Here is an 18,812-nt window from a genome sequence, read left to right on the forward strand (position 1 = left end):
AATCATATGTTTTTCTTCTGTGTTTCTACTCCTACAGTTCTTTGTCTCGATGTAGATAACTGGATAAAATCATTTAAACAAAATAAAAAATCTTACAGCATCATAGATAGAAAACTAGAAGAGACCTTGGAGAACATTTAGTCCAAGGTCTTCATTTTATAGATGAAACCAGACCCCCCAAAAAATCATTTGCCTAAGGTCAACTTTTTTTAGCATCACAGCCAGAATTCAAACTTGGGTTCTGTGAATCCAAGTTCTGTAGTGTTTTCAGTATGCCACATTCATTCTAAAGTGTAATCATTTTGGAGCAATGATCATCTCCTTATCACCTGACTGTGGAATTTAATAGTGTCTCATCTACTGAATTCTGAAAAGTACCCTGCTTTCTCTGTGAAAAAAGTGTTAACAAGTGAACATAAGTAGATCTATTCTTTTATTGTTTTTGTAGTTCAATCATTTCAGTTGTGTCCAACTCTTCATGACCCCATTTGGAGTTTTCTTGGTAAAGATACTAGAGTGGTTTGCCATTTCCTTCTCCAGCTTATTTTACCAATGAGGAAATTGAGGCAAACACTTTGCCCGGGTCATAGAACTAGTAAATGTCTGAGGTCAGATTTGAACTTAGGTCTTCCTGACTCCTGTCCTACTGCTTTATTCACTGTACTATCTGGTTGTCCTCTTTTATTATATTATTATGTTATATAAGTATGTTGTAGCATATAATTATTATGTTATATTTTTATTATATTATTATAATATAGGTCTGGTCTATATTACAAAGTCCAGTGGAACCAAAGGGAAAGTTTTATGTTGGTGACAAAATGACTCATCACAGCCATTTCCTTTAATATTTATAAAAGAAAATAATAAATTACTTCATCACATGCCATTCACCCTGTTGGTCTCAGAGTCAACATCTCATTAATTGAAGGTGATTGACGATTCATTGATGACATTTTCCTAAATCTCTTTTCTATTCTTTTTTTTTCTCCCTGTCCCAGATTGGGGAATTACTAAGTACCACCCATCCTGCCAACAAAGCCAGTCTAACTCTGTTCTGTCCTGAAGAAGGGGACTGGAAGAATTCAAACCTTGACAGACATAACCTTCAGGATTTCATCAATATCAAACTCAACTCAGCATCAATATTGCCAGAAATGGAAGGACTTTCAGAATTCACAGAATATTTGTCAGAATCAGTGGAAGTCCCATCTCCCTTTGACATACTGGAGCCTCCCACATCAGGAGGATTTCTGAAGCTCTCCAAACCTTGTTGTTACATTTTCCCAGGGGGGAGAGGTGATTCAGCACTGTTTGCTGTAAATGGATTCAATATGCTTATCAATGGAGGTTCAGAAAGAAAATCCTGCTTCTGGAAACTTATTCGACACTTGGACCGGGTGGATTCCATTTTACTCACCCACATTGGAGATGACAATTTGCCAGGGATCAATAGCATGTTACAGAGGAAGATAGCTGAATTGGAAGAGGAGCAGTCCCAGGGCTCCACCACCAACAGTGATTGGATGAAAAACCTGATCTCCCCTGACTTGGGAGTTGTCTTTCTCAATGTTCCTGAAAACCTGAAAAACCCTGATCCGAATATCAAGATGAAGAGGAGCATTGAAGAGGCTTGCTTCACCCTCCAGTACTTAAACAAATTGTCTATGAAACCAGAACCTCTTTCTAGAAATGTAGGGAATACCATTGACCCAGTCATTCTTTTTCAGAAGATGGGAGTAGGGAAACTTGAGATGTACGTGCTCAACCCAGTCAAGAGTAGCAAGGAGATGCAATACTTTATGAACCAATGGACTGGCACCAACAAAGACAAGGCTGAACTAATCCTGCCAAATGGCCAAGAAGTAGATATTCCCATTTCCTATTTGACCTCCGTTTCCTCTTTGATTGTGTGGCATCCAGCAAACCCTGCAGAGAAAATCATCCGAGTCCTGTTTCCTGGAAATAGCACCCAATACAACATTCTGGAAGGACTGGAAAAACTCAAACATTTAGACTTCCTGAAACAGCCCCTGGTCACCCAGATAGATCTCTCTGGCCAAGTGGCTAGTCCAGCAGTGAAACAAGTAAAACTGAAACAGAGAACCGATAGCCGGGAAAGTCTCAAACCTGCTGCAAAGACTCTCTCCAGTAAACCAATCAGAAAGGAGTCGAAAGAAGAAATACCTGAAGCAACTAAAATCAATCATGTGGAAAATGCACCCAAAATTGAAAGCAAAGAAAAAGTGATAGTGAAAAAAGACAAACCAATAAAAACAGAAACCAAACCTTCAGTGCCCAAAAAGGAGGTTTCCAACAAAGAAGATCATTCTGTGGTGAAGGCTGAGGTTCCTGAGAAGCAAGCCACAGTTGTCAAACCCAAGGTCACCAAGGACAAATTTGTGAAAAAGGAAGTGAAAGCAAAATCTGATGATAAGAAGGAAGAGAAGGAAAAGCCAAAGAAAGAGGTGTCTAAAAAGGATGAAAAGACTCTTCTCAAGAAGGAGGAGAAACCTAAAAAGGAAGATGTCAAGAAAGAAGTCAAAAAAGAAGAGAAAAAAGAACTCAAGAAGGAGATAAAGAAAGAAATACCATTGAAGGAAATAAAAAAGGAGGTGAAAAAGGAAGATAAAAAGGAAATTAAGAAAGATGAAAAGGAAGTCAAAAAAGACATTAAAAAGGTACCTAAAGACTCAAAGAAATTGTCTACTTCTCTTTCTGACGCCAAAAAGCCCATACTGAAACCTAAAGTACAGAAGAAGGAAGAACCCATCAAAAAAGAGACCACTGCCCTTGGAAAGCCAAAGGAGAAAGGGAAAATCAAAGTGGTTAAGAAAGAGAGCAAGCTGTCAGAAACCCCAGCAGCAGCAGCCATTGGCACGGCTGCAACAGCTGCTGCTGTAGTAGCAGCTGCTGGGATAGCCACAACAGGTCCTGCAAAGGAACTTGAAGCCGAGAGATCCCTCATGTCCTCTCCTGAAGACTTGACCAAGGACTTTGAAGAACTAAAGGCTGAAGAGGTCGATGTTCTCAAGGAGACCAAGCCTCAGCTAGAGCTAATAGAAGATGAAGAAAAACTGGCAGAAACTGAACAAGTTGAAGCTTACGTCATCCAGAAAGAAACTGAAGTCATTAAAGGTTCTGCTGAATCTCCTGATGAAGGCATCACCACAACAGAAGTGGAGGGTGAGTGTGAACAGACCCCCGAGGAGCTAGAGCCAACAGAGAAGCACAGGGAAGATGACAATGAAAAGTTTGAAGATGAAGGAACAGGTTTTGAAGAATCATCAGAAGCTGGGGATTATGAAGAAAAGGCAGAGACAGAGGAAGCTGAGGAGCCTGACTATGAAGGCGAAGAGAATGTGTCTCAGATCAGTGCCAAGCATGGCACAGAGGTCGTGAGAGCACTTGATGAGGAGGAGGAAGCTGAGGAAGATAGAAAGGTTGAGGCAGATGGACATAGTAAGGAAAAAAGGGAATCTCTTGCAGGTGGTGATGAGCGGGCTGAAGAAGACATGAATGAGATCATTGAGAAAGCAGAAGCTGAGGAGACAGAGGAGGAACTAGATGAGGAGGAAAAAACAGAGGATGCCAGAGATGATGAATATGATATGGAAAAACATCTAGCTGAGGAAGATTATGTGATGGCTGTGGTAGACAAGGCAGCAGAGGCTGGTGATGCTGAGGACAAATATGGCTTACTTCTTACCCCGAACAAGCAGTCAGGAGCCCAGTCTCCAGCCAGAGAACCTGCTTCTTCCATTCATGATGAGACTCTGCCTGGTGGCTCAGAAAGTGAGGCGACTGTTTCTGATGAAGAGAACCGAGAGGATCAACCTGAAGAATTCACTGCCACATCAGGCTACACACAGTCTACTATTGAGATTTCCAGTGAGCCCACTCCCATGGATGAAATGTCTACTCCTCGAGATGTGATGAGTGATGAAACTAACAATGAGGAAAGTGAATCTCCTTCTCAGGAATTTGTAAACATCACCAAATATGAGTCTTCTCTGTATTCTCAAGAATACACCAAGCCCAAGCTCCCTGACGCGTTCAATGGATTATCTGATGGGTCAAAAACAGATGCCACTGATGGCAAAGATTATAATGCTTCGGCTTCTACCATCTCACCACCTTCATCAATGGAGGAAGACAAATTTAGCAGATCTGTTCTACAAGATGCTTACCATTCCGGTGATAGAGACATGAAAACCACTACTATGCTAGAAATCAAAGACGGTCCATCAGCAGTTGCAGATGAAAAAATTAGTCCAGCTAAAAGTCCATCCCTGAGCCCAGCTCCTCTGTCTCCAGTAGCAAAAACACCCCTTGGGGAACGCAGTGTAAACTTTTCTCTGACCCCCAATGAGATTAAAGTCTCTGATGAAGCTGGAGTCATCACCAAATCTCCTGAGGTACCTCAGGAAGTCCTTGAAGAACACTGTGCAAGCCCAGAGGATAAAACACTGGAAGTTGTGTCTCCATCTCAATCTGTTGCTGGCAGTGCTGGCCACACTCCTTACTACCAATCTCCCACTGATGAGAAATCCAGCCATATTCCATCAGATGTTACTGAAAAAGCACCACCTGTTCCTGTAAGTTTCGAATTTGATGATGCCAAAGATGAGAATGGGAAAACTTCAATAAGCCCTATGGATGAACCAGTGCCTGATTCTGAGTCTCCAATTGAGAAAGTCTTGTCTCCTTTGCGAAGTCCTCCACTGATTGGATCAGAATCTGCATATGACACTTTCCTGAGTACTGATATAAAGACCTCTGTCAGACACATTGAGAGTCCTTTGGAAGAAAAGATTGGAAAACAAGATTCTCCATCTCAGAGAAGTCCTGTTTCTGAGACGACTTCCACTGATATTTTCCCGGAGAAACAAGATGAGAAATGCACTGAATTTATACCAATAAAGGAAGAATTGGGTCAGGAAAAGAAAATGGAGGATTTTGAAGCTGTAGGTTCTCAGTCAGGCCTGACTTTGGATGAAAGGAAGTTAGCAGGAGATGTCTCTCCTACACAAATAGATATCAGTCAATTTGGATCCTTTAAAGAAGACACTAAAATGTCCATTTCTGAAGGAACTGTCTCTGATAAATCAGCAACCCCTGTTGATGAGGGTGTAGCAGAAGACACATACTCTCATATGGAAGGTGTAGCTTCAGTTTCCACAGCTTCAGTTGCTACTAGTTCATTTCCAGAACCAACCACTGATGATGTGTCTCCTTCTTTGCATGCTGAGGTTGGCTCACCACACTCCACAGAGGTGGATGATTCCCTTTCAGTATCTGTAGTACAAACACCTACTACTTTCCAGGAAACTGAAATGTCTCCATCTAAGGAAGAATGCCCAAGACCAATGTCCATTTCTCCGCCAGATTTTTCCCCTAAAACCGACAAATCTAGAACACCATTGCAAGAACATAAATCTGAACAGTCATCAATGTCTATTGAATTTGGTCAGGAATCTCCTGAACATTCTCTGGCAATGGACTTTAGTAGACAATCTCCAGACCATCCTACAGCAGGCATGAGTGTGCTCCATATTTCTGAAAATGGACCAACTGAAGTGGATTACAGCCCTGACATGCAGGACTCCAGTTTTTCACACAAGATACCTCCAGCAGAGGAGCCATCATATGCCCAAGATAATGATCTTTCTGAGCTCATCTCAGTATCTCAGGTGGAGGCTTCCCCATCAACTTCTTCAGCACATACCCCTTCACAGATAGCTTCTCCCCTCCAAGAGGATGCTCTTTCAGATGTCATTCCTCCCAGAGATATATCATTGTATTCTTCACTTGCCTCTGAGAAAGTACAAAGTCTAGAAGGAGAAAAGCTTTCACCAAAGTCTGATATCTCTCCACTGACTCCAAGAGAGTCATCTCCTTTATACTCACCAAGTTTTTCAGAATCCACTTCAGCATTTAAAGAAAACACTTCCACTTGTCGCAGTCCTTCCCCATCTGCAGCAATGAGCACTTCATCTGCTGAGCCCTATGGCTTCCGCTCCTCAATGTTATTTGATTCAATGCAACATCATCTGTCCTTGAACAGTCATTTGCCTTCATCTGGCACAGAGAAAGAACCAGAGAAGATGTCGGATGATTTCAGCTACACTTATCAGAAAAGTGAGCAAACCACCAAGTCTCCTGATGAAGAAGACTATACATATGAGACATGTGAGAAAAAGACCCGATCACCTGAATTAGGCAGCTATTCCTATGAGAAGACAGAAAGAGCTACTAGGTCTCCACATGATAGTGGCTATGCCTTTGAGACATTTGAGAAGACCTTCAAGGCTCCTGAGGATGATGATTTTGCCTGCAAAACTACAGAGAAGACCAGAAGGTCTCCTGAAGAAGGTGGATACTCCTTTGAGATGAGTGAGAAGACAACCAGGACCACTGAGGTGGGAGGGTACACCTATGAAAAGATGGAGAGGACTACAAGACTCTTAGATGACATCAGCAATGGCTATGACGAATCTGAGGATGGTAGCCAGACACCAGGAGATTCTACTTACTCTTATGAGACTATGGAAAAAATCACCAGTTTCCCTGATTCTGAAAGTTATGCCTATGAAACATCTAAGAGAACAAGCCAGACCCCTGAATCTTCCACCTACTGTTATGAGACACCTGAGAAAATTACTCGAACTCCCCAAGCTTCCACCTATTCTTATGAGACATCAGACCAATGTTTCACTGCAGAAAAGAAATCCCCCACACAAGCCCGTCAGGATGTTGATTTGTGTCTGGTATCTTCCTGTGAATATAAGCATCCCAAGACAGAACTCTCACCTTCTTTCATCAATCCCAACCCTCTAGAATGGTTTGCCAGTGAAGAACAAACCCAGGAATATGAGAAACCCCTCACTCAATCTGGAGGAGGACCACCACCCCCAGGAGGAAAGCAGCAAGGGCGTCAGTGTGATGAAACGCCTCCCACCTCAGTCAGTGAATCAGCTCCATCTCAGACAGACTCAGACGTTCCCCCAGAGACAGAAGAGTGTCCTTCCATCACAGCTGATGCCAACATCGACTCTGAGGATGAATCTGAAACCATCCCTACAGACAAAACTGTCACCTACAAACACATCGACCCACCCCCTGTTCCAATGCAGGACCGAAGTCCTTCCCCGCGTCACCCTGATGTCTCCATGGTAGATCCAGAGGCTCTCGCTCTTGAGCAGAATCTAGGCAAAGCCCTAAAGAAGGACCTCAAGGAAAAGACAAAAACAAAGAAACCAGGCACGAAGAGCAAGTCCTTATCTCCTGTTAAAAAGGCCGATGGGAAGTCTAAGCAGTCTGCTGCCTCACTCAAACCTGCTGGCTTGAAGGAGTCTTTAGAGAAGGTCTCCAGAACTACTTCTCCGAAGAAGAAGGAATCTGCAGAAAAAACAACCAAGACGAGCACCACACCAGAAGTCAAAGCTTCTCGTTTAGAGGAGAAGGATAAGGAGACCAAGAATGCTACCAATACCTCAACATCAAAGTCAGCAAAGGCTGCAACTGCAGGTGAGGCTCCTTCTCAGGAAGCTCAGTTTGGGGAAGATGATTACATTTTCAACAGAAATGGATGTCCTCTAACTTGGACCCTAAAAAGAGACCCCAGTTATTTTTGTTCCTCTTCCCCTAAACACCTTCACCTGTACCTTTAACTTGCCCCATTCACCCATGACAAGCCCCAGCCCAATGTCCCTTCAGGAAGGGAGGAAAGGAAAAAGCATTTATAAAGCATTTAACTGTGTGCCAAGCACAGGGCAAATATCTCATTTGGACATGGTCCCAGTGGACTGGTTCAATATAGAGATGGCTATCGGCTAGTCACTGAATTCTGTGTCCATGACATTCTGATGCACTCTGCTTACATTTCCTTGTCCAGGATGTCCAAGAGTTCTTTATTTCTGCAGAAACAGGCCTTGAGCTTTGGAGGTAGGACTAGACATTTATGTTTCCTAGGGAAGGTTGGAAAAAAAATTTCCTCCTGTATCACTGTCCATTAATAGCTCTGAACCATCATTTTGATAATTATGACTTGTGCTATAATATAGATATTTATACTAATGCACATATAACTGTGGACCATAGAAAACAAAAATCTTATTCCCCAATTAGAATCTGAATTCCTTGAGAGGAAGAGAGATTGTTTTACTTTTCTGTTTGTATTCCTCATATTTAGCATAATGTTTGTCATAAAATAAATGTTTTTTATTCATTCATGGAAAATATATAGCAAAAATCACATTAAGCAGCTTTTCTCGTTATGCCCTTTCATGTTACCTCAAGCTTACCTGGTCAAGTCCTAGTTTCAGTTCTTCTTGAGTTTATGGCTCACAGGCTCAAAGGCCTACCAGAAGCCAATGGTTTCATACCAAAGGAAGGAGTGAGCCTTTTGGGTCCAAGAGATTTTTGTTTTAATGCTAAAACTTTAGAGAATGAATCAACATACTAAAGTTACAACTCATTAACTCATCTTGTCATTGACAGTGTTCTATAGCAACTAAGTCACAGCTAATATTCACTAATTGAGGAAAATTATTGTTCAACAACCTCTTTGATCCAAATCCCTTTATGTAGCTTTATTTCTCCAATTAGAGAAATGGTTTGATTGATTGAAGAAGCTTTATGCATCCTTTTATAAGTGGAAACATAGGAGGCTATTTATGTTTAAAAATGCACGTGGTTAGAATTTGTAGATATCTCTTGCTTCTTGGGATAGATCATATTTTGGTCTCTTTTCCCAGTATCGTGTCCCCAGGACTGACCTTGACTTACTGGAAAGGCAAATCTTGTCCCAACTACCTCTAGTGGCTCTAAATGTTAAATTTTAATAAAATGCATTAATGTTTCCTTGTATCTTCACATATTTTGTCAAGATTTTTAAGTCCTAGTAAGAGCAAATGAACAAAAATGTGTATGCAGAATACTTTATAACATTTCCTATATTCATTGGAAAAAATCTGGCAAACTGGAGATTCTAAAGGTTAGGTCCTTTTTAAATAAAAGGAATTTCCATGCTCTGAATATTTTTTTTAAAACATGAAGAATCAGTTTTAAGACTCAGTTCAAAACAAGCTGGTCCTTGGTCCCAATAATACATAGAAACGTTCATGTAGAGGTAAATTGAAGCCCTCCATATTTAAACATTGCTCAGTCCCCTAAAAGACAACCCAGAGTTAATGAAATTTACCAAATTACCCCCTCATCCTGAGAAACAGTGACAAGTAAATTGGATAAAGAGGTAAAAACAAAATTGCTACCAGTAACCCTCATGCTGCTAGTTTGATAATATCCTTTCAGTCATTAAAAAGGACAATTTAGAGGTCAAGTTCTAAATAGAAACTCTTGATTTGACTGAGCCTATCCTGTAGGAAGGTTCTTTTCTACTCTTTGAATGACTTATTTCTAAAGAATTTTCTTCTATTGAATTAAAAAACTGCCCTAAATCTTGTCCATTTTATCCACTGTCATTGAATAGCTCAACAGTATCCATCTAGTCAGGGCTGTGAGGGCTTACTAATCACACAACAAGGTAATTCCTTACAAACATTTCTACCTATGGGAAGATAAAGTCATGCTATAGCCAGCTGAAAGGATGAAAGGACCTGCAAAGAAAATTCTTTGGCTGTGGCTATTCAGGACTAAAAGACTATTCATAGCTTGATTAGCCACCATTTAGTTTTAAAGAGAATCAATTGGTTTAATGAATTCTTTAGTGTTTTTGTTTTAACAGTTTTGAAGATATATAAGTCCCAAGGAGAACACAGGAATCCTTTGGAGAAAAGTGTCCAATTTTCATGAACTTGAGAAATAGAAAATATAGTGTTATAAAGTGTCTTTGGGGTAGTCCTATTAAGGTTTCAGTCACTTAAAACATTTCTTTTAGAGACTTACCAAATATGTTCATGTCTACACACACACACACATATATATATATATATATATATATATATATATATATATGTGATTTGCCCTTACGTTGGCATTTTGCCCATTTTATTTTAACTGGTCTGATTTGAATGTTAAATACCCAAATCGACCTCAAGCTTTTGTTAACTCTCCTTTTTAGCCATGAGCAGGTTTCCAAAGATTCCCCAATTGGTTTACAGATACCCCTTGTAGATGACCTACCTAACTGAGCTGGGGTATGACTCTCTGTCCGTATGTGTGCACCTGGTTTCTTGGGATAGATCATATTTCATTCTCTCTCTCTCTCTCTCTCTCTCTCTCTCTCTCTCTCTCTCTCTCTCTCTCTCTCTCTCTCTCTCTCTCTCTCTCTCTCTCTCTCTCTCTCTCTCTCTCTCTCTCTCTCTCTCTCTCTCTCTCTCTCTCTCTCTCTCCCCTCTCCCCCTCTCCCCCTCTCCCCCTCTCCCCCTCTCCCCCTCTCTCCCTCTCTCCCTCTCCCTCCCTCTCTCCTTCTCTCCCTCCCTCCCCCTTGACTAGGGAACAGGCAGTGAAAGTCTGCTGGAGCTTTGGGCTTTGTCAGTTAACAAGCAATATTAAATTATTAATATGCACCAGGCACTGTGTTAAACACCAGTGATAAAAAGGAAGGCAAAAATAAGAGTCCCCTTCCTCCAGGAACTCAGGTTCTAATAGTGGAGCCAACATATACATTACTAGTCATCAGTATACACAGAGTATATGAAGGGTAGAAGTAGATAGGATAGGGAGACTCCTGCAGAAGATAGAATTTGAGATAGTCTTGAGGCTAAGGGAAGCTATCATGCAGGGATTTCTCGGAAAGTTCTTGGTTACTCTCAATAGTTTTTATCTGGCAAAAGTTCTTAATTCCTCAGGGAAGGAGACAACCAGACTTCTACAAGAGTCTACATGGTCCCAGTGTCCCAAGCTAGTGAGAGTAGCCAGCGCCCCAAGCTAGGTAGTGCTGTGGCTGCTTCCAAAAGTCACCCCTTTGATTAGTCTGGATTTGGACTTTGTTTGGGGCTTCTGATTGAGGCTGTGAGGTTTGGTTAAAAGATGTTCCTCCCCTCTCTCAGTTGGGTATGTCCCAGTTGGCCAGAGAAAACCTTCTCTCCTGGAATCTGAAAACCTCCCTGCCAATGTCATTTCATTCCCCCCCCCCATTTGTTTGGCTTCCCAGTGCTGTCTGGAGAGACCATTGTACTGGGGAGTTGGGGTCATCATTTATTGTGAATGTTGGCATATGATGTTGAATAAGCCATGGAGGTGGGAGGGTAGCCAGGCATCTCACCTCTATCACCTAAGTTCATCTCTAACAGTGAGATGGAGAGGAAAGCTACTCTCATGGAAGAGCTGAAGGAGAAAACCTAAACTCCTCCAGTTGCATCTGAATACAAGACTTAAAGCTATCCTCTTGCCATTTAAGGGGATGTATATAATTGAAAATCTGTAACCCTAAAAAAAAAAACTACATTTCCCAGGAGCCCACTGACTTCCTGTCATTACATACTTCCTGTAGACAGGGAATAAATATCCAGTTGCTCTCTCTCTCTCTTTTTGGCATGCAGCCATTGGTATTGGTGGTGAGTGGGGATTTTGAAAATGGCTAACCAGTCATGGGCACATGGTCTTTATTTTGTATCCTCTTTATTCCTTGATTTCTAATGATCATTTAATAAACTTCCTAAATTATAATATTTTTATTATTAAGATTTAGTATTAAATTTTATAGATGTATGTCTATGAAGAAGTCATCCTACTTTCTTATTTCTCAGATTGAAATGATATGCAAACTATATTTGTTTTTTCTTTCTTTAAAAAAGTATTTGCTTTTTCTGTACCTTTTGGGAGCATTCATTCTGTGAGGGAAGGAGGAGAAGGTTGTTAGTGTTGGGAGAGAGGATGTGGACCTGTGATTTCATTTCTATAGAGAACATTGGGGATGAAAACTCTGTTTGTAAATATAGATCAGGAACTCTTCTGCCATTTGTAGTTTTCTGGAGCAACTAAGCGGCTAAGGGCTAAGGCCCCAGAGTCACATATCCAGTATATGGCAGAGGCACTTGATGGGTCTTTGCAACTCCATGGTAGGCCCCCTTAACTACGATATATCTCCTTCTGGATCCATTAAGAGTGAAGGAAAAAGGAAAGAAGAATGATGTGCCCATTGTGTGTCCTCGTAATGGGTGGAGGTTAGTAGGATCATGCTATGCCTTATTTCAACCTGGTGTGACTTATACCATTCTGTGTTTACTTACTAAAGGACCTGGACCTACCAAGACAGCCAAGGCCTCAGCTGTTCCTCCAGGGCCTCCTGTGTATCTTGATCTTGTCTACATTCCCAACCACAGCAATAGCAAAAATGTTGATGTAGAATTTTTCAAGAGAGTGAGGTCATCTTACTATGTGGTGAGTGGAAATGACCCTGCAGCTGAAGAGCCTAGTAGAGCTGTCCTGGACTCCTTGCTGGAAGGGAAGTCTCAATGGGGAAGCAACATGCAGGTAATTATACAAACACATCCTAGTAAACTGAATTCCCCATAGGAGAAAATGGGATGAGAATTAGAGACTCATAAGAGATAATGTAGCCATAAAAACCATACCTCAATGTAATGAGAGCAAAGTGGTGGATGCAGAGTTTGGTACAATGAAGTTAGATTGTTAATTCGTTTGGTACAAAGAAATTAGGAAGGAACTTTTCCCACAGTTCCATTTCTATTCACACTATATTAACACCCACAAACCTTTATAAAACTGGTCCGTCTCCAATTCATGGATAGTATTGTGTGAATCAAAATCATGTTTCTACATGCTTCAGGAGAGCTTCTAAGAAGTAGACTTTCTAGAATTAGACCAAGTCAAAGATCAGTTATTCAATAGGCATTTATTAAGTAATTGCCATGCTGGTGAATACAAAGAAAAACATTCCCTGGCCACAAGGGGCTTATTTTCACTAGATCTGTCACAAGTGGAAAAACCAGCAAAGAAACAGGAATTATAGATTTATCAGAATCAGAAGAAAAACAGAGGAAGCCTTTGGTCTGAGGCTGATGCCTTAACCAAATTCAGCAAATGGGTGCAAAATAAGATGGTTGCTAAAACTACAAAAAAAAATGTTTTTTTAAGAATTTTAAATAGGGAAGGATTGAAATTTTACCCTGTCTTATAGCAACTCTGTTCTCCACAATGGAGGCTTATAATGTGAGAAGTATTGCACTTTGAAAAATGGGATGTTTGGTTTTTGGTTTGTTTTTCCTTCTCTTCCTCAACTCTACATGAATGAATCATGAGTTTTATGAGTAGAAGGATGGCTACCTCTACCTGTTTGGAAAGTGGGACCTTAAAAACCCCTTCACTTTTTTGAGTCCACTTGTAAACTAAGCTCTTGCTTTATTCTCTCTCATTCCTTCTTTTTTTAAAAAACCTTTACCTTCTATCTTAGAATCCATACTAATTATTGGTTCCAAAGCATTAGAGTGGTAAGGGCTAGGCAATGGGTGTTAAGTGAATTGCCCAGTTACACAGCTAGAGAGTATCTGAGTGCAGAGTTGAACCCAAGAGCTTCTGTCTCCAGGCCTAGTTCTCTATCATCCACTGATCTACCTAGCAACTCCACTCTCATATCTTCTTTCAACATTTCAGGTGACTCTGATCCCAACCCATGACTCTGAAGTGATGAGGGAATGGTACCAAGAGACCCATGAGAAACAACAGGATCTCAACATCATGGTTCTAGCAAGCAGCAGCACTGTTGTCATGCAAGATGAATCCTTCCCTGCATGCAAGATTGAATTATAAAAAACAAACAAAAGAACACAACAAAACCTTTAAACTTTGTTTCCAGAAATTCTTCAATTTGAATTCACCTTTTCTAAAAAAGTTAACCCATTCAATTCAACTGCTGAACTATTTACCTGCCAAATGCTATACTGTGTCATGGTGATGCAAGTCACTAATATTTTTCAGTTTTTGCTGATTGCTAAAGGGAAGTAACAGTATTCCCACAATAGGGTTCAATTACTGCAAAATTACAAATCCTGGCTCATCTCCACTGAACATTTGGAAACCATGCATTAGCAAACCCAACTTGACTTCTGCCAAGTAGAGGCATTTGTCTGAGAGAGAGAGAGATTGAGAGAGATTGAGAGATTGAGAGAGAGAGAGAGAGAGAGAGAGAGAGAGAGAGAGAGAGAGAGAGAGTGAGAGAGAGTGAGTGTTGATGAGATAGAAAGAAAAGGAGAGAGGGGTAGGGTAAAGAGGAGAAAGTAACAATTAGGTCTGCACTTGTCTTGGGCAATAGGTGTATTTCTTCTGCAGTTTACTTAGACTATCACATGCAAAGCAAGTTTTCAATTTATGAGTCCGAGTTATCAAAAAAGAGTCTTCATTTACTAAAATAAGTTGGCTGGAAAACAACCAAACAGACCACACCAACAACACAAGAAGGGAAGTGACTCTGAAGGAACATGCGATCTTCCCAACTTGCCTATTCTAGTTTTGAAGTCTGCATACTGACATAGCATCATGATTCTAGGCTGGATTCACAAGTAGTTGGAACCCCATTCAGAACTCTCAGAACTTTTCTTTAACTTGCAAATAGGTTGGTCTAAGGCATGCTCCCAGTGTCCACCCATTTAATCCACTCTGAATCATTCAACCTGCATGTGTGAACACCCAAGTCAACAGCCAATTAACTGAAGCAAAATACCAAAGCAGTTGGGAGTACATACCTACGGTAGACAATTTGCCTTAGAAAGTGACTTGAATGTACAAAGATACTTGATGCACTTATTTTTTAACGTGAGACAGCAAGTTTATAAACCATCTGTGTAGGATTATAGATACACCAGTCAAAGGAGTGTGAGTGTGCATGTGTGGTATTAGGAGCCAATCTGATTGGTCCAACAGCTTGGTGCTATGAGTTACGTATGTCAATGGAACACCACCAGCTCCATATAAGTGCACTGTGGCCCCTCAACCCAACAAGGCAAGTCTTTTTGAAAGCTTCTTTTAGATCGCAGCGAGATCAAGCTGAAAGTGACCAGAAGTGGGAAATGTAGTGAACCAGTCTTACAAAATATTGACAGAGGTTCTTGGCAAGTGTACAGTATTTACCTTCTTTTGTCTTTCATTGGCTTTTTCTTTTCAATTAATTTCAGAGCAATTATGGGAACAAGTGTACAGAAGAATTTTTTTTAGCTATGTGTGAACTTTTCATAGATGAACTTTTTAACACAAGTTTTTGTTTACAGGAAAATGCAAAGAAAAAAATTTCAGGTGAAGGTAATTTTATTTTTTTTAAAAAAAGTCTTTTGTAAGACAAACAAAATACCCATCAATAATGTTGTTTGAAGTTGTGATGAGAACAAAGTCTGGTTTTGCGGTAACTTGGTGATGAAAGCCTCTGAACTGCCAGGAATAATGGTTCTTCTTTCCTTACCATTCGGTGACACCCCCACCCCAACAACATGTAAATTTGAGTGTTAGTGATATTTGAGAGTGGGGACCCAACAAGGACAGGTACAGCACTTATGAGTATCTGACATTTTTCTTCTCTCAAGACCTTCAGCAATGGGATGAATGAGCCAAAATATATTTCAAGAACCCAAGCAGATCTTTGCTTTGGCATTTTATTCTTGGAAAAAGAAAATATCATTTGAATTTGAGAACAGTTAAGTCCCCAATTCCTTCAGAATTGTAACACAGAACACGGAGATTGTTTCTCCCATCACAACCATTTGATACACATTTGGGAAGCTCGATGAGGTTCAAGCTAAGGTTTAGGCGAGAGATCGAGGTTCCCGAATCTCCAAAGGACAATTCTTAAAGAAATTGTGCTGTTCTGCACAACTCCCATTTCCTGCCTACTCTAAGTAAGGTCCACTAAGTAGCTGAACAATGACCTCATTTTATTTTCCGTTTGTTATTTATTTCAGAATTAACATTGTTAGTTTATTTTTGTTTGTTTGATAAAGTGTATGTTTGCACTGCTAATTTTTTTGAGGGTTTTAAAATGTGCTTCAGAGCCCTTTCATTCAGGGTTCGTGCAGTCCACTTAATGCTGTGAATTAAGTTTTTCAAATGTTTAATTTAAAAGAAATTAATATTCTATTTTTTGTTAGATGTCTCTAGCAACACAGTCTTTATTTATTACTCTGTCTCTTCAAAATTCTTAAAACAAATAATGGAATTATTATGGAACAAAAAAAAAACAAAACCACATACACACAAAGGAAATGAATTGTGAAGAAAATCAAATTTGCCAAGTTCATAATCATTTTCTTAGACTTTATTGTATAGGACAGCTTATGAATGAAAGAAAAATAGTTTATTGCTTAATTGATTGATCTGAATTCTGCCACAGTCTTTTGCAGATAAGATTCCAAAGTGTTTTAGTGGAGGAAGAGCAAATTTGCTACTTGCTTGAGCAACTGGAAACTCTTGATAGTTTTTATTTGGCAGGAGGTCTAGTGATAGTGGGACTCGTCCCATTATATTGGCTTTGGCTCATATATTAGCTTTGCTTTTAAACACACAGATATTTTGGCCAAATTGCAGTCCATTTTCCACTTCTAGTATATTTTCTTTTTTCTTTTTCTTTTTTTTTTGGCTGCTACAGAAAGAAAGAGAAAGAAAGGATGGATGAGCATGAACTGTCACTGGTCATCTGGCTTTCCTATAATTGTAATTGTCCATCCACCTCCATTCGAAATGATGGCAACAGCCTGAGTGTTACAGAGCAAACCAAGGTTTGCAATGGCATAGCTCCTCTTGCCCCCTAGCCTTTCCTGCCTGTGTGAATAAATCTTCTAGTTACAAACCTACCCACTTCTTTTAGCACAGCCATCACAATGTGCCATGTACATTCATGGTGAGCTCTCTAGATCAGCACCGATTTCTAGGAGCATGGTTTGATACAGATTCCTCCACTTGCATCGATTCAATATTCAAGTGCAGAGCACACTCGGTTTAAATGACGGTATTCCCCATGACAACACCCATGATCATGACCTCGGTGGTAGTACTCCAGACAAAATTTGATGGAGAATGAACATTAGAGACAACACTCCCATTTCCATTGTGAACCAGTTCTCTTCCCTTCCACCCTCTTCCCCATGCATGCTTTCGCAGTCTTGTGGTGGGACTGGATACATTGACTGCCTCCAACACCATCTCCATGGCATATGATTTTTTTTTTTACTTACCATAGATCCCACAGTGTATAGGAATGTTCTTAAGTGTCTCCGATAGTTTACACAATTTAGGAGCTTTCCGAGGCTCGTTCCCTAAGACTTAATCATTTGCTTAATGGTGTTTTACAGCCCCTTACCCACCCCATATGCTTCCCTCCCCCAAACCCACAGCACCCCAAGCTGCTGTGCTACTTTAGACCTGCTGTCTTGCCTCTATTTCAGGCACCTGTCCCTGGGAGGTTCTTGCTCAGTGATGATATTGTGAGAGTTTGGGTATTTTTTTTAAATTTCGTAGATCAGAAAGCGGTTCTGTTTACATTTGAAAGGAACTGTTAGGCTTTGATCTTTTAACTTAACTGAACAAACAACACACCGAAAGCGACCTAGGGATGAGCATTTCTTTAAATGCAATTATGTTATTCACCTGGTATCAATTTAAGAAAAAAAAAAACCCTTACAGACAAAAACCAACCTGTTTGTTGTAACTGCTACTAAAGTGAATTAAAGAGGCAGCACCCACGAAAAGTAACAGAAAATACAACACAACAAACCAAACCAACAAGAAAAGCTTCTCTGTACTAAAGTAGTTTGGCTCTCCAGATGACAAGAGGTACTGAGGATATGATTCAAGACTGGGCTGCCTGGACAGCGGCAACCACACCACTGAGGGGGAGGCTGTGGCCAGATGTCTGTCTGTACGCTGCCGCCTCACATGCTGACCTCAGGAAGAAAGTCTTGAGCTGGGCTGAGAAGCACCTCACACACTCCTCTCTCTTGTTCTGAATGGTGTTTGTGTCAGTCTGCAGCTGTGTATGGTATTATGTCTTATAATCCTGCATCACTTCTATTCTATCCAGTCATATCTAATGTAGAAAATTAGTTTCCAGTGAAAGTAATATGTAGTGCTTTTATGATATTTGTGTGCAATATCCCCTCTTCCATGAGGATATTTGATGTAAAGAAAATAAACTCAGTTCCACAATAAAAGACAAAAGTGTTAAAAAGATGCTCTGTGTGTGTGTGTGCATATATATACCTTTTGTCATTTTCATGTCATCAACTGGCTGGTTAGACAGAGCTCTGCATTAGGACAAGACGTGGTTTCAAGTCCCAGCCCCACTTCTGGGATCTTGGACAATCCTCTTCCCCTCTGAGCTTCCACATCTTCAGATGAGGCTTTGGATGGAATAATCCTTGAAGTCTCCTGGGGCTTGAAATATCCTATGAAGAGATTCCATTTTACCAAGCTTAAGGTTTATCATCAGTTTTCCAGGATGATATTCCTGGTCCTTTCCAGAATATACTTAAGGACTTGGACAGTGGCTAAAACAGGATCCAGTTTCTACTTTGGCACAACTCTGCTAAAGATAAGCATGGTAGTATCTGTAATGTCCAGATCTGCCATAAATAATCTAGTAAGACTGAGTGTCTGACAGAAAATGAATGGAATTTTAAAAAAAGACAATTCCCCACTATTTCTCACCACCACCCCCATATCCAATCTATTTACCAAAGCCTATCAATTCTCCCTTTGAAATATCTCTTGAATATCCCCTTTCTCTCTTCTGATACTGTCCCCAGTCTAGTACAGGCCCTTAGCATCCCTCATCCAGATTTTTGAAATAGCCTACTGAAGGGTTTGCCTGCCTCAGGTCTCTTCCCTGCTCCGGTCCATCCTCC

The 18,812-nt window shown here is 40.5% G+C and overlaps 1 protein-coding gene across 3 annotated transcripts in view; it reads left to right on the forward strand.

The window, feature by feature from the left end:
• MAP1B (microtubule associated protein 1B) overlaps positions 1-18,136 on the forward strand; it is a 128,522-nt gene extending 110,386 nt beyond the window's left edge. For all 3 annotated transcript variants that reach the window (XM_001362922.4, XM_056824734.1, XM_056824733.1), the window contains 3 exons: positions 1,002-7,530; positions 12,203-12,441; positions 13,582-18,136. In XM_001362922.4, coding sequence (XP_001362959.1) covers positions 1,002-7,530; positions 12,203-12,441; positions 13,582-13,737 — 6,924 coding nt within the window. In that variant the 3' untranslated portion in view covers positions 13,738-18,136. The remainder of the gene's footprint in view (positions 1-1,001; positions 7,531-12,202; positions 12,442-13,581) is intronic.
• The last annotated feature ends 676 nt before the right edge of the window (positions 18,137-18,812 follow it).

The sequence above is a fragment of the Monodelphis domestica genome, chromosome 3 (assembly GCF_027887165.1).
Source record: "Monodelphis domestica isolate mMonDom1 chromosome 3, mMonDom1.pri, whole genome shotgun sequence".
NCBI lineage: Eukaryota > Metazoa > Chordata > Mammalia > Didelphimorphia > Didelphidae > Monodelphis > Monodelphis domestica.